Source organism: Danio rerio, chromosome 5 (genome assembly GCF_049306965.1).
Source record: "Danio rerio strain Tuebingen ecotype United States chromosome 5, GRCz12tu, whole genome shotgun sequence".
Classification (NCBI taxonomy): domain Eukaryota; kingdom Metazoa; phylum Chordata; class Actinopteri; order Cypriniformes; family Danionidae; genus Danio; species Danio rerio.
The window spans coordinates 65,032,757-65,059,216 of record NC_133180.1 but is presented as its reverse complement, the minus strand read 5'-3'; the positions used below and the strand labels follow the sequence as shown (position 1 = coordinate 65,059,216).

Below are 26,460 nucleotides of genomic sequence, written 5' to 3'. Positions count from 1 at the left end.
GAAGAAAAATCCTTAATATGCCAAGTCTTAATAATAATAACAATAACAACAACAACATGGTGAATCACATGAAAACATGTTATTTAACTTCAAAGGGCTCTACAAAATGTGTTGTTTTTCGTTAAAGGTTCTATTAAATTAAAATAAAGGTTTTAGATGCAAGTATAATATCAGTGTTGTTAGTTTTTAGGTGATATACACTCAGCGGCCACTTTATCAGGTACGCCTGTCTAATGCTCGTTACCACAAATTTCTAATCACATGGCAGCAACTGAATGCATTTACAGTAGGCATGTAGACATGGTCAAGACGATCTGCTGCAGTTCAAACAGATTTAATTGACTTTGAACGTGGCATGTTTGTTGTTTCCAGGCGGGCTGGTCTGAGTATTTCAGAAATTGCTGATCTACTGGGATTTTCATGCACAACCATCTGTAGGGTTTACGGAGAATGGTCTGAAAAAGAGGAAATATCCAGTGAGCGGCAGTTTTGTGGGCACAAATGCCTTGTTGATGCCAGAGACCAGAGGAGAATGGCCAGACTGGTTCGAGCTGATGGAAAGGCAACAGTAACTCAAATAACCACTCGTTACAACCGAGGTATGCAGAGGAGCATCTCTGAATGCAGAACACATCCAGCCTTGAGGCAGATGGGCTACAGCAGCAGAAGACTACACCGGGTGTGACTCCTGTCAGCTAAAAACAGGAACTGATTGGAAAAAAGTTTGGAAAAACGTTGCCTGGTCTGATGAGTCTGGATTTCTGCTGCGACATTCCGATGGTAGGGTCAGCATTTGGTGTCAGCAACATGAAAGCATGGATCCATCCTGCCTTGTGTCAAAGGGTTCAGACTGGTGGTGGTGGTGGTGGTGTAATGGTCCACAAAGTGGCATAAATGGATTTGCTACTTAAATAACGTGATGCAAAATGTGAAAATTAGGGTTGTGCTGGTTCGAAAATAACAACAAATCGTGCCACACGTCAAGTGTATGATAGGGCCCTTTGAGAATGATTTTATCCATGTTAAAAGGCACTTATCTTAATATGGTACTATTTATTGTATTTGAAATTATGAATTATATTTTTTCTCTATTACTTGTTTGACATTTTCTTTAAAAAGTTAATAATTTAACAAAATTATTATTATTATTTGTATTTAATCGATTTTATTTAATCGGTTTGTTCAATTCATCGTGCACAGAATACACTGTTCTAAAACTAAGCTGAATTAAATATTCCCTAATCTTGACTTCACTTTACAACTGAATCAGCCACACTGTTACATATTTTCTGGTCTTGTTTTGGGGGAAAGACTTCAAGTGTTTTTCTGCTGTTTTTTTCATTATCAATAGACCCAAACCCCTTAACAGCGCTGTTTGGAATCCTGCCAGAATATGTTGAATTAAATTTATTACAGGATGATAGTGTGGCCTTAGCAACTTTACTGGCTAGAGACTCATTCTTATGAACTGGAAGCCAGAGCTTCCCCTTATTATCTGCAATGGGTTTAGATTTTTTATATGCTCACATTTAATATGCAAACAAAAGCCTGATCAGTTTCAGAAAGTCTGGAGCCCTTTTCTAAAAATCTTTTTTTAAGGAGGCAGCTATATCTTGCTTTTTTTCTTTACTTTCTTTATTTATTTTTCTATTGTTTGTCTATTATTATTTTATTTTATCTTATGTGTGTATATTTTTGTGTATAAATGTGATATGATCCTATTATTTATATACTTATTTAGTGTTAATTATGTTTTCCTGATAATTTCTTGTTTGGTGAATTGTATCAATGCATGATTTTTATGGCATGTTCTATATATCTATATGTATTAATATTGTGTGTATTTTATTTACAGTGTTATTTTCTGTCTGACCTCAGATGAGCCAAATAAAGCAAATTTTTGTCAAATTTTTGACAAAATGTATCAAGCTCCTATTTTTATAGATATATAGATAAAAAAATGATAGCCATTTATTAAAATGGACACTCGGAAAATTAGGCCTGAGGTATTTATTACTGATTTTAAGACTTTTGTTTTAGTTAGCTGTAATTTATTGAACAATGCAGTCAGAAAGAAGACAGTCTCAACCGTAAGACAGTTTTAAGATTTTGCTCAGAAATGCTAAAAAATTATAATAATAAATAAATAATAAAACATAAGTTTTCATAACAAGAGGTCAATGGACTACAAAAAAAATGTTTAAACATTTACAACATTTTAAATGATGCCAATATAAATTATAATATAAATCTATAACTATATTTAAAGATTTATATATATTTCAAACTTTTCTAAATATCAAGTACGTTTAAAGGTATGTACGTTTTTGACTCGTCTAAAGCATAAAAACACCCAATATGTTTGCAGATATTTAAGAAACATGTAGAGTGAACATGCTTGTTTATCTGAAAAACATTGCTAAAGTCAGAAATTCGGCTTTGAAAATGTGTGTTACGTGCCAGAACGTCTCTTTGTTTTTGTCTATTAACCCGCCCAATGCCACTTTAGCCAATTATATTCCAGCACCCCGGGCTGCCTTGGTGGAGAACAGCGTATTTCATTCATTCATTTATGAAGGCTCTCAAATTTCCGACCAAAATGCAACCTCCGGTGTGCAGTAACAGACTCCGAAATAAGACGCAGATTCAGAGTTCCACATGAGGTGGTTATTAATTTGCAAATAATATAAATATTGGGTTACATTGTAATCCCGTGTCCTAACAACACGCTACGTGACAAGATTTGAACCGATAAGCAATTTGGCTGTTTGCACAAGACAAAACACAACTGAAATTTAATTACAGCCATTCAGAAGCACAGAATTTGCACTCACTGCACTTCAACGAAATGGTAAGGTTGATAATCTAATTAATACATATTAAACCTCTTTAACATTATTAAATGTACATGCTGAATCATTCATGTGTTGGTTTGTACTGAGTCTCAGTTCTAAAGTTTCATTTCAAACAGTTTATTTTATTTTTAAGATCTGAGGTGAACTATCTGCTGCTGCTTTCAGTAGTATGGCAATACATGTCATGTAAAACTGCATTCAAACTCACAATGTTAGCATTTAACACTGAATGAAGAACATGAGGTTTACCTGAGGTGATCATGGTCAGTTTTCTGTTGTTCAGCTGCAAGAAATAAAAGCCGTTTCTGAAATATAAATTCCAGGTGTTGATTAGGACAAAAACTGGAGAATATGTAGAATATTCCTTCATTCACACGTCATTGCTTTTATTTAAAACACGCCTTAAATCAACATTTGGGTTTAACAGTCTGCTGTTGGTGTCGTCAATCTGCGATTGCGTGTTTTGAACCAAGAGTGCAATACTTCAAAAACTTACACACTGCACCTTTAAAATAATAATAATAATAATAATAATGGATCGCCCTCATCTTAATTTCCCATTTCATTCTTTTCAAGTTTCCGGGAAATGCTGAGTTTTTTTTTCTCTCATTCGCCGTGCGATATCAAACATTGCATGAAAAATACACGCTTAGAGCAGTTCCTCGAATCAAATATTTCGTTTGTCGCGAGGTGCATGAATGAATTCCCTGAATGAAAGAGCCAAACTGCAGTTAAAGTCCACCATTTAATAATTTGGCAAATAATTCGACTACAGATGTCCATGTAAACACAGTCACTTTGTCTCCTCTCTCTCTCTCTCTGTGTGTGTGTGCGTGTGTGTGTGTGTGTGTGTGTGTGTTTTGACTCTGAAAGTCAGCGCGCCCAAATAGACACGCCCACACCATGCCTCTTTTCTTCCTCTGACACTCCCCCAAAACAAAGCTGGACACGCCCACTTTTCTGACCTTTCCAAAGTAGAGGTGTGAAAACACCCTGCTGAAACGATGGCCCTTTAAAGCTTAAAAATGACATGATGTTTAATATGATCTAGACAAATGTTGTTTTCAATACACCAAACTCAAATTATTTATTGCTTTTAACAATATGTTTGTAAAATAAGAGTTACACTCAAAAGGAGTAAACCTTAGGTAACTTTCACATTTTTTAATCTCTATAAATTTTCTGTTTTAATTATTATTCTACATAAAAAATTGACCAAAATACAAACTGAGAGCTGATATTTTTCCAGTATAGCAACTAAAATCAACACGAAAGCAAAGAAAGAAAAACAAAGAATAAAAGACGAAAGCACCCGGATGTAGGCTTAAAATAAACATCATGATTAGACTTTATTGAACACCCATAAACATTACAAAAGAGGTGCCATATCACAAGTCCATCACTGACCCCCCCCAAAAAACACCTTCCAGTCTAAAAAGCAGCGTCTCTTGAAACAGGCCACTTCCCTCATACAAACAAACAAACAAACAGCAGCTCGACTGAACAAACCCACACAAACTACACAAACCAAATGAAGAGAAACGTACGAGCAACAACGACAAGCGACATCAACAAATACTTTATGGCTTTCCGCTCTCCTCCCTTTTTGGACACATAAATCAGAGATGCACGATATTTTGATTTCTGCTGAGATCCAATAAGCCAACATTTTTTAAATGAATTTTCACAGATATTCTATTTGTTAGTCTACAATTGTCTGCTGTTCATTTTACTGATACAATATCGCAATAATAATTTTGCAACCTGAATTACTAGGCGCCTTTCCATTACCCTTAAAACTGTGCAAATCAAAATAGTGAATTGAAAATATGCCTATATGGAAATGTGCATCCTTAAACAAAAATGACCAAACACATCATCAAAAAAAGAGAAAAATTTGCATTGCTCGCGTTTTTATGCTTGCATGAGGTGGTTTTAGAGCTGTTTTAAAAAAGGGAAAAGGAATATTTTACAAAACTGCAATGGAAACAGGTCACATGGCGTATATAATATGGTCACTCTTTAAAGATGGAGCACACCAACTACAAAACTATTATAGCATAGCACTAATGTGCTCATGCTGACCAGAGTTCAATTCTGGGTTCGGGAACCAATCCTTTTCCCTTCTTTCTTCCCCATGCTTTCCTGTGTACACACTATTGTCCAGTAAAACTAAAGGTATAAACCTTTATATATACATTTATATTATTATTAAAGTCAAGCAACAGAGTAATGTCATGATTTACAAAGACCTGGAGGCAGACATGAAGGCGGGTTTCCCACTTTAAGCCAAATGTCAAATTCCCTGATTTTGGCCACTTATCTAAATGTGTCACGACTTCCAGTTTCATTCACTTCCATTTATATAAAGCAAAACAAAGGAAAACGTGTGCTGCTTAATGTTGTAAACTGTCATTTTCTTATTATATTGTTTTAATATATTTGACTGAACGTCGACAAGCGGGAAAATAATAAAAGGCACAGAAAGAAAATAAATTAACCATAACAATAGAAAAAACTTAAACAAATGCAAAAAAAAGATGGTATTTTAAGTTTCATTCTGATTAATGGCAAGTAAAATTTAAATCAACAATGAAAAATCCATGATATTCAATGACTTGGACAAAAAATATATAAAATTCCCTGAAATTTTCTGTCTAAAATAAAATTCCATGATATTCCAGCAATTCCAAGACTTGTAGGAACCCTGAAATAACGCACTGATGGCTGACAGATCTCCTTCTATTAAAAATAAAATGACTAGTACATTGACTGTATTGTAAGTAAATCTTTATATTTTACTATAATTTTTGATTTTATTATGTTTTAGTCAGCTAATGCAGTGGTCTCAACCACCGGGCTGGTACCGGTCCATGGATCAGTTAGTACCGGGCTTCACATGAAATCATTCATTATTTCCGTTTTATTTATTACCTGAATCTGAACGATCTTTTATTTTGAAAAAACCTTTACTTTGAAAAATGACCTTATTCTCTCGGTTACATCTCGGCCACTTGAGCGCCCAAATTTAGCTCTAAAGCAGCAAAATAAGTAAGAAACAGACGTCTTTGGAAAGTTTCTTTCCTCAGGGGAAAAGGCCCATCGAAGGACCTGTGAACTGCCAAGGAATGGATCAATCGGGTGAATACACCATGTCTGTGCAAGTAGATCAACTTTTGGAGATCTCAAATGATGGAAGCCTCTAAAAAAATGGGTCCGTTAGCCTATCCTGTCTTTTCTAGAGCACGGGAAGTTAGTTATTTTCAATCGACATGCGTGCCAGATAGACACACCAAGTTGAATAAATGCCGTAAGTAGGCATGAGCCGGTATAAGATTCTGACGGTATGATAACCTTAGATATAAATATTACAGTTTCACAGTATCACGATATTGAGATTACTGCTCTAAAATATTTTCTTTTTAAACGTCTGGGTAAAAAACAAAACCTTTTCCCCCTTTCTTCAGCTTCCAGAAATGATCAGATGTGCTCCAACATTAGGCACATTCGAATCAAGACTGAAAACACATCTGTTTAGCTGTGCCTTTACTGATTGAGCACTGTGCTACGTCCGACAGACTGCACTATTATGTTTTATTATGTTTTTCTCTTCTTCTTCATTTTTTTAATATTACATTTTACCCATTTTTTGTTTTTTTAACTCATTTTTATTATTTGTTTTTATTTTTATTTTACTTTATTTTACTTTATTTTTTCTTTTTATTTTACTTTTATTCTTGTTTATGTAAAGCACTTTGAATTGCCACTGTGTATGAAATGTGCTATATAAATAAACTTGCCTTGCCTTGCCTTTGTACACAATATATTTGAATTTGAGAAACATTTCAAATATTTTGGAACAGTAAACATGTCAGGCTAAATAATTCAAATGAATTATTTACTTATGCTGTCTTCATTAGTTTCAAAAACACCGATTTTTTTTACAATTTAAAACTGCAACTCTGGAGATCTTTTCTGCTGGAGATACTGTTGTCCTAAAAAAGTAATAAAAAAAAAAAATTAAATAAAAAACATTACTCATACCTTAGGAACGGTATAGCAGAAAACTTGGACGGTCCTAAAACCTTGACTTTTCCAAACCGCAGTATACCTTGAACACAGTTATCGTCACATGCCTAGCCGCAAGCAGTTCGCAGTGAAAAAAAGGTCAGGGACCACTGAACTAATGGAAATGTTGACATTTAGAAAATACTGCCAGACTTCTGCCCAAATTCGTAATGGAAATGTGCCTAGTGAATTTACATTGTCAATCAACTATTTAATCAAATAATCAGCAGATTGTTGACTTAATCTTATAGCTAGCACTCCTGCCAGAAAATGTATTGCTGACTCATCATTTTATGAAGAAGGCAGATCAGCATCATTTTTGATATCGAGTTAAAACCGATGAGTACATCTCAATCAATTATTAGTTGATTCCTCGAATGTGGCAATAATATCGTGCATCCCTAACATGGATATTTGATTTCATGGCAGCATCATTATTATTTATGGACTCGATGAAGGCTTCGTGCGGTCTTGGGTTTTTCGCGCTGAGCGTTATCGACATGGTGGTTCAGGCTGATGGGGACTGGGCCTGTACAGCTGCTGCAGGCGCACCGGCCTGACAGGCCAGCCAGGTAACTGTCCTATTACTCTGAGGCCGACAGGCTGCCCTGGGCAGGAGTGTGGGGCGCTGGGGCCTGACCCCTGTGGCTGGCCCGAGCGAGAGTCCAGTATTGAGGCGGAGGAAGATGACAGAGGCAGCAGGATGGCCGGGGTCAGGCCGTAGCGAAGTTGGAAGACCCGAGGCGGGCCGCTGATGCCGTTAGAATGGGACTCCTTGAGCTGGTCCTCCCTCTTGTGCTGCTCCTCCTCTTGTTTCTTGGCTTTCCTGCCGGGTCTGTTGAGCTCCTGGAGCTTCTCGGCTTGAGCGCGGCGGATGTGGTATGTCTTCCTGTGGCTTTGAAAACAATCCAGGAACTCCTCCAGGGGCACGTGGCCCTCCATGAATCTCTCCAGCAGCTCCTGTGAAGGTCAAATGACAAATAAACAGGTATTAGAGGAGGGGAAGGACCAGGCGGATTCATAACAGGCATGACGCAGATGCAAAACATCTTCGCTGTGACTCATCGCGTTCCAAGACAAATGTCAAAACCTTGCTGTGTAAAAAACAAAGCAAAAATACAGTTATTTCCACACCTATTGTGACCCTTCGGTGGTTTTGATCTCATTCCTTCAGAGTCCTTCATTTTTAGTGTGTTTTTTTAAATACGGATTTAAGGTAACCTAGCTTTGGGTTCAAAATGTATTTTCATATATTTCCAATGAATTCTTTTAAATTTTTTGATAGTTTTTATTTTGAATATATATACTGTCCATATGTTGGAACACACCCGATAAATAAGACGCCAGATCCTGTGAGAAAATGTCTGTTTCTCTGGGTATCCAGACAACAAGCCAGCGGAGGCGGCCAATATCCAAACTTGTTAACACAAGCAACAGCAATAGAAAACTAGAACCTAAAGTTTATTGATAAACTTTGATGTTGGCTTGAGAAAGCCAACATGACTGCGCTAGGACTGGGAATGGCAGTTGGCAGGAAGCACGGCAGCGGTTGCTAAGTGGTTGCTAGGCCGTTGCTAAAACAATTATGGCATTGTTAGGTGGTTGCTAAGCAGTTGCTAAATGGTAATGCTCGTGTACATGTTTGATTAAATGCTAATACTCTGTAGGCATTTCTAGCATATGTTATTTCATTTAGATAATCATTCATAGCATGTAGCGAGTCGTTATTAGCACTTGGCTTCCATTATCATTGTTACCATGCATAGTACACAGGAAGTCCCATATGCTAGCATGAGTCAAACAAGCCAATGCCCAGGTCCAATGCAAATCCATTGATGTGCAGCTCCCCAAGCCCTGAACCAAGCAAACCAGTGGCGACAGTGGTGAGGAACAAAAGTTCACCAATTGACAAAAGTGAAGGAAAAAAAAGAGAAACCAGGCTCTGTTGGGCCCAACCCTTTCTCCTCTGGTCAAACTTCCTGTGTGGAGCTGCAGTCTAGGCGCCAGAGGCTGTAGAACACTAGATGTCCAACGTGGAGAAGCTGCAGGCGTATTTGTCCAGAGATAATACAGATCTTGAAATAGAGACATTCTTATATCTCTTCTGCTTGAAAACAGGTGTTGCTTGAATCCACACAGTCATAAGAAAATAACAACATGGAAAATTTAATAATAATAATAAAGCATTCATTAATAATAAAATAAAAACATAAAAAATGACAAATAATAATCAATGATAATAATCAATTTATTAACTAATAATCGATAAAATGATATAATGATAATGATACACGAATCATATGATTAAATAGAAGAATTAAATGAAGAATAAAGGAAAATAAATAAAACACAACAAATGAATGGTTGCTTTCATGAAACAACACACATAAGTTTGCTACAAGGATTCTCAAATCCTTAGATTCTTTACATAAGAATGCACAACAAACCTATATTATTAATACTATTTATGATTAACTAAATTATAAAATAAAAAGAAAATGTACTGTTTGCAATTTACAATTATGCTGTAAAATGCTGTTTATTAATATTATAATAATTTCATTTTACACGTCAAGAGGCAATGCTAACATTTGCTAACATAATAATGCATCGTTAATATTCATATTCATATTATTATTATTAATATTATCACTGATTGTTTAAAGTGTAAAATAAAAAAAACATAAGTATAAAATACAGTTGCAAAATACAATTGTTCTGAAAAGCCAAATTAATATTAGATAACATTGTACGATTTTTTAAAAACACCAAGTGGCGATACTAACACATAATAATAATAAAAAAATTATAATACTATTAACATTAATAATAATAATAATAATAATAATAATAATAATAATAATAATAATAAAGTTATAATAATATTAACAATAATAATATTAATAATAATAATAATAATAATAATAATTAGGTAAAAAATAAATGCATACTATAAGACAATAAACGTGTTTATTGACCTTACATGCATATCAGCCTGTTTTTGGAGACCCTTAAAACCAAAAGGGGCTCTTTAACTAAATCAATGAAATGAATGAATGAATCAGCAGTGCTAAACTATATTTGGCTAAAGATTGGCCGAGTTAAATGACCAAAACCATGACAGATGTTCCGGCACATAGCGCACATTTTCAAAGCAAAATAACTGACGTCAGCATTGTTTTTAAGATAAACAAGCATGTTCACTTAGCATGTTTCTTAAACCTGCAAACATATGATGGTATTTTTATGCTTTAAATGAGTCAAAAACTTACAGCACCTTTAAATTTGCCAAAACAATAAAGTTAACTTAATCTATTGGTGTTGAGACACCATGAAGAAACTGTGTGGAACCCAGCATTTTTAACAGTGTTGGAAAAAACCCACATTAGAATGTTTCAAAACCTTGTTTCAGCTGCGTTCCATGTGTGTTTAACATATGATTTTAACAGACGAAGCTCATAAAGTGTTTCTCTTAGGGAAATCAATAAAGTAAATGCAAAAGTCATATGGCCGTTTAACACTGTAAAGCTGAACAAATGAACAAACAAGCTGTGTGCAGTAATAATGTATGATGAGCTGAAGTGTTTGGGGGTCTCTGGTGAGGGGGCAGGTGTCTGCACTCAGTCTGTCTCAGTATGGGGGGACTGAATTATTGATACGTCTCGTCTGCAACAACCCCCCCCCCCCCCCCCCAAATGTCCTTCAACACACAACAATAAAAGTCAGGACACGACCCTTCTACTACATCACATCAGTGTAGGGCAGGCAAAGTCCCTTTAAGGCAAGTCATTTCACTTGGGGGCCATCTTTGAATTGCCTTTGGGGGATGCAAGTGCAAGCTTCTTTCTTTTTTAACCAGGAAAAATCAAAACAGTTTACAATTAAATATCATATTTGGAGTCATGAATGAAATTTAATAACAACTGCCTCTTAAATTTGGTTTCTAAATGTTCAAAAAAAAAAAACATTTTTTTGAGGTTGCCCAAAGCTAATGTGGAGGCGCACTAGAAGCGAACGAGATCATAACACCAACCTCCTTTTTGGCTATTTCTATCGATTGTAATCTAGTCGGTCAAACTATGTAACTACCATAAAAACCAATAGCTTATGTGTTACTCATTATTATCCTCTAAACCATTGTTTCCCAACCCTGTTCCTGGAGGCAAACCAACAGTACATATCTTTCATATCTATCCCATTTCATTTCAGGTCTTGGGAGTCTCTTTTAATGTCCTGATGAGTTGATTCAGGCGTGTTTGAATAGAAAGAGGTTGAATATGTGTACTGTTGGTGTGCTTTCAGGAACATGGTTGGGAAACACTACTCTAAATAATACGGCATCTAATTGCGCTGTTTTGTTGTTGTTGTAATAATCCCCAATGTATTCCTACCAGCAAATCTTCTCCTAAAATGACAGGCGACTTCTTTGTTTACAAGTTTATGGCCATTCAAATGGTTCCCATTATGTGATTTGCATTTAAATGATGGAGTCGGGATTTCATGAGGTCAGATAGGACTGACTGTACCTCACATTTACTTCATACAGACTACAAAACCAGGGAATATTTGATTTCAAGTGTTGTTGGTTTGTTTAAAAGTACAGGTTTTAAGCTTTATGTAGATATATTTTTTTACTGTGAGTCAAATATTTTATCAACTTAGAATGATAAGATTCTATCTGACATTTTTGTCAAAATTGAGTTACTGAAATATTCTTATTAAATGACAAATAATTTACATTATGGGATGTTTTTCATAACTTTACATTTTAGGACTTTTTATTTAAAAAAAAAAAAAAAAATGTTACACACATACTATGTGTAACTTATACTTTAAATGTCCATGCTTAATCGGTCATTGATAAGGTAAAAATAAGGGCTGTCATAATAGCGCGTTAACGCACATGATCAATTTGAAATATTTAACGCTTTTAAAAAAATAATGCAAATAACACAGATGCAGTTTTTTTATTTCCTGTTGTGGCCGACGTGTGTTTAGGGCTGGCGCGTCCATAGATGCGACCTAGGCAGCTGACTTGAGCAGCAGAACCCCCTGGTCCTCACATTCATCCGCTACACCCACCCCCTCCCTCACTGATCTCGGCCTTTCATATGAATAAAACGCAGTGATTGCCGTTTGCCTAGAGCGCCAGTTCAGTTTGCTTTGGCTCTGTGTGTGTTAAACGTGCAAAGAAGTATGGCGTTTCCTCCAGAGTTTCATGCAATTTCGGGTGTTTCATTTTTAATATTAGACTTTATTTACATTTACATTTACATTTAGTCATTTAGCAGACGCTTTTATCCAAAGCGACTTACAAATGAGGACAAGGAAGCAATTTACACAACCAAGAGCAACAATGAATAAGTGCTATAAGCAAGTTTCAGGTCTGTAAAGTCTAAGAAGGGAAGTATTAGTAGTATTAGTATTTTTTTTTTCTTTTTTTTTTTACAGTTAGTGTGATATTCAGAGAGGCAATTCCAGATTAGGAAGTGTAGTGGAGACTAAATAGTTGAGTTTTTAGTCGTTTCTTGAAAGTAGCGAGTGACTCTGCTGTTCTGATGCAGTTAGGGAGTTCATTCCACCAACTGGGCAGATTGAGCGTGAGCGTTCGCGAAAGTGATTTCTTCTCCCTTTGGGATGGAACCACGAGGCGATGTTCATTCACAGAACGCAAGTTTCTGGAGGGCACATAGATCTGCAGAAGCGAGAGCAGATAAGAAGGAGCAAGGCCAGAAGTCACTTTGTAGGCAAACATCAGAGCTTTGAATTTGATGCGAGCAGCAACTGGCAGCCAGTGCAAACGGACTAGCAGCGGAGTGACATGTGCTCGTTTAGGTTCATTGAAGACCACTTGTGCTGCTGCGTTCTGGAGCAGTTGAAGAGGCTTGATAGAGTTAGCTGGAAGCCCAGCTAGTAGAGAGTTACAGTAATCCAGTTTGGACTTTATCTGCAGTTCAGCAGTTCACTCTCGTTCAGCATATTTCATTCAGGATGTTTTATGGAATTTGATACCACATGGCGCACAGAAAGAAAAACCTCCGCATTTCGAAACTCATGTGTTAATTTAAGATAATCAAATCGCAAGCTGTCAAAAACATTTCTTTGCCCTTAAGCTGCGTCCCTCAAATGTTTCATTAAGTTTGACGTGTTTCCACCCTTTTGTAAAGCGTCTGCTTCACGCTCCTCTGTCAGAATCCTTGCTAGTTAAATACAGCTATACTTTAGAATGCTTAGTTTAAGCAAATTTGATGAACGCGATCATGCGTGTTGATGAATCTGAAGGGATCCCACTTAGAATCCAACATGGAAAGCATTATTGTTTGTTACTGGCATGGATTGTTTTGAAATTTAAATAGCACTTACATGCCTGTATTTTTACTTCAGTAATAAATACGGCATTTCGTGATTAATCATGATTAATTACAAAAAAAGTGTGATTAATCTCGTTAATTTTTTTAATCATTTGACAACCCTAGTAAAAATATTTTTTTTCTCATTCAAAACTATACGAGTGAAACGTTGTGTATTTTATAGTCTTTGATGGAGTCTGTAACTCTAAATAAATAAACAATAAAGCCTTTAAATCTCCATGAGTTGGGGTTGTGTTTAAATCTAAAGCATTTCCCAGTGTAATCAATAAAAAAAAACTACTATTGCATGAACACAAGTTACAAATATCCACAAGAAGTGGATAATAAATCCAGAAATTACTTTATCAAAGGAATGTTTTTCTTAATGGATAAAGCAGAGTCTTCCAACTGTTCTTCATGTGGTCTCCCGCTGTTTATTAGCTCTTTATAATTCTTCAAATCGAGGCATCATTAAAGTTTTATAGTTTCATATTGAGCAATATATGAGCTCTTGCCGTCAGCCCTTTTCTAGACTAATAGAATATGCCATTGGTGTAGGAATCGGCCTCGGAAACGCACGTGTGGGGCTGATGTGTTGCTGAAGGCTGGATCTACTGAAACTCACTTACGAGGACTGAGATCATCCATCAGACGGCATGCAGGGGGGCAGAGCGACAAAGTCATGGAGGGTCTGTGTGGGAGGGTCTATTGATCAGGTCTGTGTGAGGCTTGTTTACAGCTTGAGGACGAAGAACTGCACGAATAGCTCAGACAGACGCAGACGAACTGCTCAGACAATAACAAGAACACATCAAGGAGTGTTTTTCCCCTGATGTTCAGCTGTTTGGACTCCTTTGTTGGAGAGTCTGTGATGATAACAGATCCCGTAATGAAGAGTGACGTCCAGTGTGTGTGCACAGAGTTCTTCTGAGTTAAATAATTTCAATGGATCAAGCTAAATGGGTCATATACAAAGAGCACTGAGTGAACAATTCAACCACTCATTGATCCACATATAAAAATAGTGTTTTGTTAAAAGATGAAAAAACACATTCATTTTATAGGAATTTATTTATTTGGGTTTTTAAATTTATTTTAATAAATTAAATATAATAAATTGGCGATGCAGTGGCGCAGTAGGTAGTGCTGTCGCCTCACAGCAAGAAGGTCGCTGGGTCGCTGGTTCAAGCCTCGGCTCAGTTGGCATTTTAGTGTGGAGTTTGCATGTTTTCCCTGCGTTCGCGTGGGTTTCCTTCGGGTGCTCCGGTTTCCCCCACAGTCCAAAGACATGCGGTACAGGTGAATTGGGTAGGCTGAACTGTCTGTAGTGTATGAGTGTGTGTGAATGAGTGTGTTTGGATGTTTCCCAGAGATGGGTTGCAGCTAGAAGGGCATCCGCTGTGTAAAAACGTGCTGGATAAGTTGGCGGTTCATTACGCCGTGGCAACCCCGTATTAATGAAGGGACTAAGCCGAAAAGAAAATGAATGACTGAATGAAATATAATAATTGTTTTAGTGTTTTATGGGTTTTTATGGGACTCAAGATATACAAATAAACACCCATGACACGATGCTTAACTGGTACTTACTGGCCCAAAGTGTGCAAAGAAAATATCCCCCACACCATTACACTACCACCAGCCTAAACCATAGATACAAGGCAGGATCCATGCTTTCATGATATTGATGCCAAATTCTGACCCTACCTTTCAAATGTCGTAGCAGAAATTAAGACTCATCAGACCAGGCAATGTTTTTCCAATCTTCTATTGTCCAGTTTTGGTCAGCCTGTGCAAATCGTAGTCCTTTTCTCATTCTGACAGGAGAGGCACCCGGTGTGGTCTCTTCTGCTGTAGCCCATCTGCCTTAAGTTTGATGTTGTGCTTTTAGATATTCTCTTCTGCAGACCTCGATTGTAACGAGTGGTTATTTAAGTTACTGTTGCCTTTTTATCAGCTGGAACCAGTCTGGCCATTCTCCTTTGACCTCTGGCATCAACAAGGGTTTTGTGCCCACAGAACTGGCGCTCACTATTTTCTCTTTTTGGACCATTCTCCGTTAACCCTGGAAATGGTTGTGCATGAAAATCTCAGTAGATCAGCAGTTTCTGAAATACTCAGACCAGCCCGTCTGGCACCAATAACCACGCCACCAAAGTCACTTAAATCAACTTTCTTCCCCAATCTGATGTTGCTTTGAATAGCAGCGGATCGTCTTGACCATGTCTACATGCCTAAATGCACTGAGTTGCTGCCACGTGATTGGCTGAATAGAAATTTGCGTTAACAAGTAGTTGGACAGAGTTGCTTATCTATATTTAGATATTTATAGTAGATATAGATAAAGATGCATTAAACTGATTGAAATGAGTTTTACATTGTTACAATAGTATTCCTATTCAAGTAAATGCTGGTCTTTTGAACTTTGTATTCAAAGAATCCTGAAAAAAATTGAATGATTTTCATAAACATAACAGTACCACTGTTAAATACTGATTATATAAGCATATATGAATGATTTTACAATACTAAAAAACAAAAAATATCTGCAAAAGTTTTCCCTTCACAAGTATAAATTGTATTTTAACCCTTATGTACTCTTGGTGATGTTTTCATCCACTCCGGGCTGATTTTATGTCTTAATTTTGCCATAACTTTTTCCGTACTAGGAAAGCAGAATGATTTTTGGTGACAAATCTTATTTTGACACATACTTTGGAAAATGGTTTGAAATTTATGAATAAATATATTATATTATGTATAAATACACAGTCTTTGTTAAGTCAATGTAGTTATTTACTGTTCTACACACTCGATATTATAATCCATATAAGCTTTTTTTTTTTTGCACACGCATATCTAAAGGTTTAATGGTGCCAACTGTATCAACAGTAAAATCTCTACCTCTTCCCAACAGGGAAAACCACCAATAATCTAAAAAAAAAAGCCATGGTTATATGATGTCATGGTATTGTAATAAAAAAATGTGATTATAATTAAAGTCAATAGGGCAAAAACAACCACCAACAGTAAATTAGGAAGAAAAAAATAAATCTTATGCTGCACAAAAACTAACAATGCATCAAAAATTCACATGTCCAAGACTGTGATAAAATGCAAAAAAAAATAAATAAATAATAAAAATAAATATTTACAATTACTTTTTAGATTGAAAATGCGTCATTTTGTGTGGGTTTTTTTTTCAACAAATTAGTGACATCATTTATGAATTTGGCAATTAAAGCCAATTAATTTTTTTAACATTAATGTTTTGAGGACTGACATTGATTAACAGATTTATGCAAAAAAAAAAAAATCAGATAGAAAGAAGAAAGATAGAAAATAGCTATTTTTGAAATGTAACAATATTACACAGTACACTATTTATATTGTATTTTGATCAAATAAATACAGCTGTGAAAAGTATAAGAAACTACTTCAAAAACAAACATAAAATGCATCAAACTTTTGAACACTAGCGTTTATAAAATATTATAGTTATTTTGTATATTTAATGATTAAATATAAAGGGACATGTCATGTAATATACAACAAATCACTGTAATGAAGTTAAAGGAATCAATTTGAGCGAATAAGCTCAACTTCTGTTCACGAAAGAAAGTTAACAAGGAACATGAGCAAATGGATGAAAAACACAGACATCGCCATGCTAAAATGTAATTACATCCATATAAACAGATGGAACCATTTTCATGCCTCAGAAAGACGAAAAGAAGAACAATTTGTAGTCTATTATGCCTAAACTGTACCTGTGCTTCAGAAATAAATGGCACATCAAATCAAGCAGTTTTTACTTCAGCTAATAAACAAAGGTATACAGAGTATTGCATTATGATTTCTTTATTTTCGTCTGTTTGTCCTGAAAAGCTTTGGAAAAAGTGTATAAGGAGTAAAGGATGACAAAACTTTCATTTTTGCATGAACTATTCCTTTAACCGCCAGAAGGAAACATAATGAATTCAAAATTAGGGGGATGTCAACTTTTACACAGGGGGGATATATTCCTATTTTTGTATTTTGGAAAGGATTGAAATAATTTATGCAGCTGCTAAAGGCTAGTACTAAATAAAACAAGAACAATTACCAGCATCAGCCTGTTGAGAAGTGTACACCCCATGGCTCTTGATCTAATGTGCTGCCTTGAGCATCCGTGAATGTTTGCAGCCTTTGATCACACAGATGACAACACACAGATATGGTGGAATAAACAATGCTTGGCTGTTGTTTTTTTCTTTACGCCTGGCATGCATTATTTTTATTTACTCCTTATAAACAATGGCATGTTACTAAGTGTTATTAAATAATATTTGAATGGGTGCTTTCTGTAAATGATGGTAGAAATTTATGATAAAGTGTTGTTGTTTTTTTGCTCAACAAATTAATTAAATAAATAAACAAACAAACACTGAATGTGTGCCATTTAGATATATGCCAATATTCAATAACTCAATATACTGTGACTGCTTTTGAAAAAAAATGTTATACAAGTAGATGGAAAAGCAAATTTCTAATCAGCCAATCACATGGCAGCAACTCAATGCATTTAGGCATGGTTGATCTGCTGCAGTTCAAACCCAGCATCAGAATGGGGAAGAAAGATGATTTAAGTGACTTTGAACATGGCATGGTTGTTGGTGCCAGACGGGCTGGTCTGAGTATTTCAGAAACTGCTGATCTTCTGGGATTTTCACACACAACCATCTCTAGGGTTTAAAGAGATAGTCCAAAAAAGAGAAAATATCCAGTGAGTGGCAGTTCTGTGGGCGCAAATGCCTTGTTGATGCCGAGGTATGCAAAAGAGCATCTCTGAACGCAGAACACGTCCAGCCTTGAGGCAGATGGGCTACAGCAGCAGAAGAGCACACCGAGTGCCACTCCTGTCAGCTAAGAAGAGTCAACTGAGGCCACAATTTGCACAGGCACACCAAAATTGGACAGCAGAAAATTGGAAAAACATCGCCAGGTTTGATGAGTCTTGATTTCTGCTGCGACATTTGGATGGTAGGGTCAGAATTTGGAGTCAACAACATAAAAGCATGGACCCATCCTGCCTTGTATCAACGGTTCAGGGTTGTGGTGGTGGTGTAATGGTGTGGGGGATATGTCATAAAGTTAAATCATCTCAGACTGGATTCTTGAACATGACAATGAGTACACTGTACTTAAATGGCCTCAACAGTCACCAGATCTCAATCCAATTGAGCATCTTTGGGTTGTGGTGGAACGGGAGATTTGCATCATGGATGTGCAGCCGACAAATCTGCAGCACCTGCGTGATGCTATCATGTCAGTTTAGACCCAAATCTCTGAGGAATATTTCCAGCACCTTGTTGAATCTACACCACAAAGGATTAAAGCAGTCTTGAAGACAAAAGGAGGTCCAATGTGGTACAAGGTAAGCTGTACCTAATAAAGTGGCCGGCGAGTGTATGCCAATATTGAATAATTCAAGATATGACTGCTTTAAAAAAAAAAAAAAAACATCACACAAGCAGATGGACAAAGTATGCTTATACTATAAAAATAATCTGGTCCAAGCACTATTTGGATATGGGTCAAAGATTACAATGAGTGAGAAATATAATGACTGTGTAAATTTGATGGATTTATAAGGACTGATTTTATTTATCGACCTCATTTATTTAAGTGTAGTTGTTTTCCCACTCAGTTTGACTTTTGTATGATCAAAGGTTTTAATTGTTTTTAATTAAAGTAAAGTTTTGACCGCAATTCTTTAGTTGAAAACTGGTTTGGACTTGGAGTAAACATTTGATTCTGTATTTGATTCTGTATTTTGCTTTAGAATCAATAAAACTGTTGAATCGCTAATAATTCAATACACCATAAGAGTGTACATGCACAATACTGGCATCATGAAAAAGATAAAATATATCAGTTATTATAAATTAGTAACTGAACCCATTATGTTCAGAAATGTGCAGATATTTGGAAAACAAAATACACATACACAAGCGGGCTAATCATTTCTTCAACTGTACATACAATAAAATATTTGTAACCCTTTCTAGCAGTTTAGCTCAATATAATGATAATATCTTAGACTGTGATAAAAGTTTGAGCAATTAATTGCAACAAGAAAACCTGACACCGGCAGAAGCCTAGTCCCATTTGCTAGTTTAACCCCTTCCACAGCACCCCGATGAGGTCGCACTGAGGTGCTGTTTTTTCATATGTCAATGTTTATGAATAGATTACACCAAAAAAGATATGAGTAATCTTGAAAAACTCTACATCAGTTTAATACACATTAAGAAAGACAGCTGAACAGCATGTGAGGTGAAAGGCACTTAATGAAATGTTTTCCACTTCTGGGACAAACCGCAGTGCTGGAGACATGACATCAGCTCTGATGTGTTCACCTCATCTCTAATTTATGACACATACAGTCGGCTGTCAATGCTTTAAATCATTGATTAAACCACAGATCTACGCTTGCTGGATTTTTAGCATGGATCTTAACCTTCGTGTCACCCTAAAATCCAGATCATCCGGTTCTGTAAGTAAGGATAGTGTCATGTATCGTAGTGACTTTCTGCACTTTTGTCAGCCTTTCGTTGTGTTTGGTTCTGGTTCAGTTGGCAGGGCATGTTCATTCAACAAAGTGTCTGAATAAGCCACGGTCCTGGGAATACGGCTGAAAACAACATGTCAAAATATGACTGCGCATTTGCTGTCTTTTGATACATGGTGGTCGGGGACCCAAATGAAAGGACACAGAAAGCGTTTTTGGAGATATAAAGGATGCAAGGGGTTTTGAAATCACCTCAGACTGTTCTTCGGCACGCGTGACCTCCTCCTGCAGCAGATTGTGGGCAGTCTGGGGGCTGTGCTTCTCCGTGAAGGCCTCTGGAAGAACACAAACACTTCATCTCAGTTGGGCTCAATTCACAATGTGACGTACTGCATTAAACTTCATCATGTGAAAGGAGGGAAAAGTCGAATTTCTGTGACTCTGCAGAAAACAAGTGGCTCTGCTGATTAATCTAAAGTTATACGACTTCTGTTTTAATTATTTAAAACACAAAAGAACAAATTTTAAAATTAAATCCGAGAGAATTTTAAACAGTTCTTAAAATAACAGAATTTTGTGTGAAGAACATGTTAATAATCCTCAAGAATCATTTACCAATGTAAATAACAAAAACAAACAAACAAATTGTGGACAGTTGTTACACGATGAATGATGTTAAAGGCTCACTTTTAGAACAATTTATGCCAATAAAATTAAATAAATAAAGAGAAGAGATGAATGACATCAACTGAATCAATGATTTTGACAATTAAACAAAATTGACCTGATTTTAAAGTGAATTTGAAACATCAAATGAGAAAACTTTAGCACATCCCATTAACCCTTTCATGTGTCAGTTTACTCCAGCTGACCCTCTTCAAAGACTAGAATAAACAAGATGTGTCACTCGTATAGTTTTGAATAGGGAAAAGTGTAACGGTCAATATGGCAAATCAATGCTCGCCTACTTATAAAGGACCCAATCATTGATCGTTATAGACTGAAGTTTCTCTGGCCGAAAAGCTCAGACCAGATGTGCCCTTTTACAACAGTTTGGCTGTCAACAAGGGCATTGGAATCTCAGCAAATACTTGCTTCACATGGACAGTTGACACATGGACAAATCTGTGCTTTTAAATGAACCAAGTGCACTTAAAAACAAAAGTTTTTTGGTTTTGTAATCTGTATGAAACGAACGCGAGGTACAGTCACACATCATATGACAGAAATTACTCAAACGCCCACAGACTTGTAAACAAAGAGTCGCTGTCATTTCTGGAAAAGATTTACCATCAAGAATAAGTAGTGGATTACTTCAGAAGAGCAGCTCGATCAGACGATCATTATACAGTGGATGATAATGTGTAACATGGCCATAAATGAGGTTTGTGTCGTGATCTCATTCCTTTCGAGTCTGCATGCGCATTAAGTCAACCTGAAAATATGCCAACTTTGTTTGATTTGAACATTTAGAAACAAAACTTATGAGAAAAGTTATTTCATTTTATTGGTGATTCCAAATTTGCAAGGTAATCATAAACTTGTCAAACAGTTTTGGAGAATTAGATGTTTCCCCATTCAGAAGCATACTGCCCGAGAGGCATTTCAAACATAGTCACCAAGTGAAATGACTTGCCAATCCATTGCGTTCTAAAGTTCCCATAGCGACGCATCAAGTTTATCACATGACCCACCAGCCCCAATGATCTATGTATATCTGGGAGAGGAATAGAGAAAATATTCTGGTAACATAAACAGTGTGTATCTTATGTGAATAAAGCACATCGTCCAGTTATATTGAATAATTATTATTGCTGTCTCCATAGACATCCGAGTGTATTTTACAAACCTTAAATGGTTTGTTTTGCTTGTAGTTATGTTTATTCGAAACATAGAAACCGAAAATAAATGTTATTTGCTTGAAAGCACAGATACATTGTGATTTATGACAGGCACTGCACACCTCTTTCTGTGCCTCAGCGCATGCTGTCAGATTTAAGTTCTATCAGTTGATAATGTGCTGTGAACTTTCTAATCACACCAGTGTGATCGTACGGTTCAGGGACCAGCCAAAGCTGATTACACTGGCATGATCGTATGCGTGAAAGGGTTAATAGTCAATGTTTTTGTAGCTTGGTGTGAATGCTGTTATAGTTTTTGTTTAACCCTTTACAATAAGGTTGCATTAGTTAATGTTATTTACCTAATGTTTACTAAAATACCAAACAATGAACAATATATTTATTCCAGTATTTGTTCATGTTAGTTAATGAAAATGCAATTGTTTTTTGTTCATGTTAACTCACAGTGCCTTAACTAAAGCTGAATTTGTATGTTAATAATGCAATAGGTAATGTTGACCTATGATTATTAAACACTCTACAAGTATTGTTCATAATTAGTTCATGTTAGTAAACACATTAACTAATCAAATGTTATTATGAAAAAGTTTTGGTTACCGTTATCATTCTTGGCATGAACAAGCGTACATTTCTTTCTGATTCCCACCAGAGTAAGCAAGTTAAACTCTTTTCTTCAAGGATCAAGCGAGCTGTGAGTTAAAGCACGCTCGCTAAGCTGTCAGTCTGTCAAGAAGGGTTACACTTTTGAATGTGTAAGCGTACATGAGATTTGAAAGCTTTGCATCCGAGGACAGAGCCCAGAATTGCTGACTGTTCTCCACATACAGCTAATGTATGACTTCATGCTGTAAATGATTTTGGTCCTCTTGGTGTATGTTGTAATAATGGCACATTCATATATACTTGCTGCTTTTACAAATTACTTGCTTAAAATGGTGAAAAAACTTATTTTGACAGTTTAATTGCATTATGTTCATTTGTTAACGTTAAACGAAATAACATCAATTAAATTGTTGTTGACATGACTAATTGGGTATTTTATGTAAGGCTTTCAGCATGCTCTGTGTGGGATTGTATATCAACAGGAGGGAAATAGGTATAGGTGTAATCATGGTTTTATTTAAAGAGGACACTTATTTTGGAGATTTGAAAAAGTTTTGGTTTACCACTGTGCATAAGAGTAGCACTCATGCTGAAGATGCCGGCAGCTTTATTAACAGCAATGATGATTGGTGCTTTATTTAATGAGCAATAACTCTGCTAATGTCAGTCAGTCTCATTTTTATTCATTCATTCATTTATTAATTTTCCTTCAGCTTAGTTCCTTATTTATCAGGGGTCGCCACAGCGGATGAACCGCCAACTATTCCGGCATATGTTTTACACAGCAGATGCCCTTCCAGGTGCAACCCAGTATTTGGAGACACCCATACACTCTCACATTTACAAATAACGGCCAATTTACCTATAGCACATGTCTTTGGACTATGGGGGATATTAGAGCACCCGTCGTAAACCCATGCGAACACAATGTGAACTGGCCCAGCCGAGACTCAAACCAGCAACCTTTTTTCTGTGAGGCGGCAGTGCTCATCACCGTGCCGCCCAGTCTCATTTTATTTTGCCCAATTTAAAATGTTACATTTAAAAACAGGATAACAACAATATACAATAATTAACAACAGGCAATATTATTTTATAATTATTACAATTATAGAAACATTATTATCAACTATTAGAATGACCACAGAGGTCAATCCAATCATTTATAACTGCATCAAATTGAATTTGTTACATCATTTTTATATCTGAAGCTTCTATAGATTCTTTAGAATTAAGCTTTGAATGCGCGTCATCACATTTTATTAGGTGATCACCTTAAAATATAAAACTTTTTTGGTAATATAATCTTTAATTGTGTACAATTATGTATGATTTTAAGTGACTAGAACGTCCACAAAGGTGCCTTGTAAGAAAGTGAAGTTTTTCTACCAGAGTAAAACAGAAAAATTGTTTTTGAAGGTTAGAAAAACATTTCCCAAGTAAAGGTGTGTTTTGGTGTGAGAAAGTTGTTTTTGTAAGCAGAAAGTTGCTAGGCAACACATGCACATATATTTTTAAATATCTTTTCAGCTGGAGATACTGTTGTCCTAAAAACTAAAGGTATCGAAAAAAACAAAAACAAAAAAAAAGTAAAGTAAAAATGTTACATATACCACATGTATACCATTTTGGCAGTTTAGAAACTGTGACTTTTCCAAACCTCTATATATCTCGAAAGTTATCGTCCCATGCCTAGCTGAAACACATGTGGCCAATTTGATCATTAAAGCCATTCAAGGTAGAAATACTCAAAACCCTTTAGCATTTTGTAATTTTTAATAAAGTCATGTTAGACTAAAATATAAACACATTTAGGATTTTTGTTTTGTTTTTAATGATCAAAACTATTTCTTCAGTAGTTCTCGTCTCAGATAAAGTGATTTATGCCTCGTTTCCACTGAGTGGTACAGTATGGTACGGTAGGGGTCACCTTTATCAAGCTTGTGCCTCCACTACTAAAAGAGTACCAATGGTCAATTCAGATCAATGATAGTGTGAAATAGCCTACTGTAACATCTGCAATTACACAAAATCAATAATTTAAAGCAACATATATCAACACATACAGTCTCTGAAATGTTATCAGAAAAAACTACACACAGCGTACATTTAAGCCTTATTTGGCTTCAAAAACAATACTAAACATACAGCCAGTGAAAACCTCATCTGTATTTTTGATTTTCACCAGCACATATTTAATGTTAACATATTGTTAAAAAGTAATCTAGAGTTCATAATAGCCCAAAAGGTGATGATAATAGTTAAACTTGGTAGTTTGTTCATGTTTTAGGTTGCTGAAAGAATTATTTGCTCCTTTGTTTTTTCCGGCTTCCTTTGTTTTTCATGTTTCACTCTGGCATTTGACCATTTCTGAAAGAATCGGGTGTCAGAAGCGCTTCAATAATCACGCGCACGTTCGTATCATCAGCTTAAGAAGTTCGTTATTTCGAATATAGATGACCACACGAACGATCACGAGCTTTTTGGAGCAAGAGAAACCGCTTGCACTTTTAGACGGGCTCATAAAAGAACAACAGAACACGACAGATTTTGTTCTTCTTGGCTTTGTGGCTGCTCATCAAGTGGAAAAGTGGTACGCACAGTTCGCTTTTTGATATCTTTTGACAGTGGAAACGGGCCATAAAATTATTTGGCTCAACAAAATTAAACAAAGTGTAATACTCTAAAAAGTTAATTTATGTTGTCCCAAAACAAACTAAGTTAACTTAATAGTTTTTACAAATTTAAGTGGATTAAACGTAAATCAATTGAATTGTCCTCCCAAAAACATAAGGATTGGGTTGTTTCCTCTCATGTTAAATGTAGTTTAAACGAGCAGTAAAAGTAATTTTTTGAGTGTAGTTAAATTCGCAAAACTATTCAATCGAAAGTGACTATCTCATTAGCGCAAAATAAATTTTACTCTTGGATTCCACCTAAATTAAGTTAAAATATTATATTAATAAATAATAATAAAGTCATTGAAATGTGTCGAAATGAGTCATAAATATATTAGGTTACACCAATGCTTTTTATTTTTAGTGTAAAAAAAAAACAGCTCAGTAGCCAGTGTCCCGCTGCACAAACAGATATGCGGGTCTCTAAGGGACTGGTAACCGTGTGCCAGCAGGACAAAAGAACACCACAAGAGTGTGTGAAAACACATTTGGAGTGTGTTCAGCTGTGAAGAAGCTCTGGAGTGTCTGTTTAAAGTGCATGGGTGCAGCGGGCGGGCACTCAGCTCTCTTTACAGTGTTATTGCAGGGCCCTGAGGCTGAGGGTGGATGCAGTCACTTTCTGTTAGCTCTTGTCCACTGATGACAGTGAGGGGCCCAGACCTTCAGTGTTGTGCTGGAGTCGCTGTGGCAACCAGCAATTATGTTAATGTGCAGATGTGCAGAGTCCAGAGGGGATGTGAAATGCTGAGTTAGTGCACCGAGGCCGCAGACAGGTCACGCAATGACACCATTTGAGCTCCTGTAAGCCGGAACCGATCAACAAACAAACCTCCATAACAGGATGGAAACAGTTTGAGAAAATTACTTGGGCGGCACCATCGTAGACTAAAGGTATCTCGTGGTAATTATGTGGCAATGGATGATTATAATGGTTGGTTTTTCAATGGAAAACTAAATTTTATCTTAATTTGGGTTGAAGTTAAGATGCTGGAGTAAATACTTGTTTTATTAACTGTACCGTTTATACCATGGTAAAGGGTGAACAAAAATGTCCTTTCATTCATAATGTATGAGCTGGCTTATAATTTATGGTGAACATTAAAATTAAAGTAGATAATTTTTGCACTTTTGTGACACTTTAGGTGTTAAAAAATATCCTTTTAAAATCATGATTGAAAATTGTATCATGTTTAACAAAATATTCCAAATAATTGATAAGAACATGCATCTTATTTGAACATGCAGCTCAACTCCTTGTTCAAGCTCTTGTTCTCTCCAAACTGGGTTACTGCAACTCTCTACTAGCCAGGCTCCCAGCGAACTCTATCAAGCCTCTTCAGCTGCTCCAGAACGCAGCAGCACGAGTGGTCTTCAATGAACGTAAAAGAGCACATGTCACTCCGCTGCTCATCCGTTTGCACTGGCTGCCAGTTGCTGCTCGCATCAAATTCAAAGCTCTGATGTTTGCCTACAAAGCGACTTCTGGCTTTG

At 36.2% G+C, this 26,460-nt stretch overlaps 1 protein-coding gene across 2 annotated transcripts in view; it reads right to left on the bottom strand.

The window, feature by feature from the left end:
* Positions 1-4,174: 4,174 nt before the first annotated feature.
* The window catches only part of vps37d (VPS37D subunit of ESCRT-I), an 80,064-nt gene continuing 57,778 nt past the window's right edge, over positions 4,175-26,460 (bottom strand). Inside the window, exons 3-4 of one of the 2 annotated variants that reach the window (XM_021476653.3) lie at positions 20,079-20,161; positions 4,175-7,883 (exon numbers count right to left, since the gene is read on the bottom strand). In XM_021476653.3, coding sequence (XP_021332328.1) covers positions 7,416-7,883; positions 20,079-20,161 — 551 coding nt within the window. In that variant the 3' untranslated portion in view covers positions 4,175-7,415. Of the gene's footprint in view, positions 7,884-16,476; positions 19,427-19,546; positions 20,162-26,460 lie in introns of those variants that run through there. The other variant, XR_012406407.1, reaches the window with a different exon arrangement.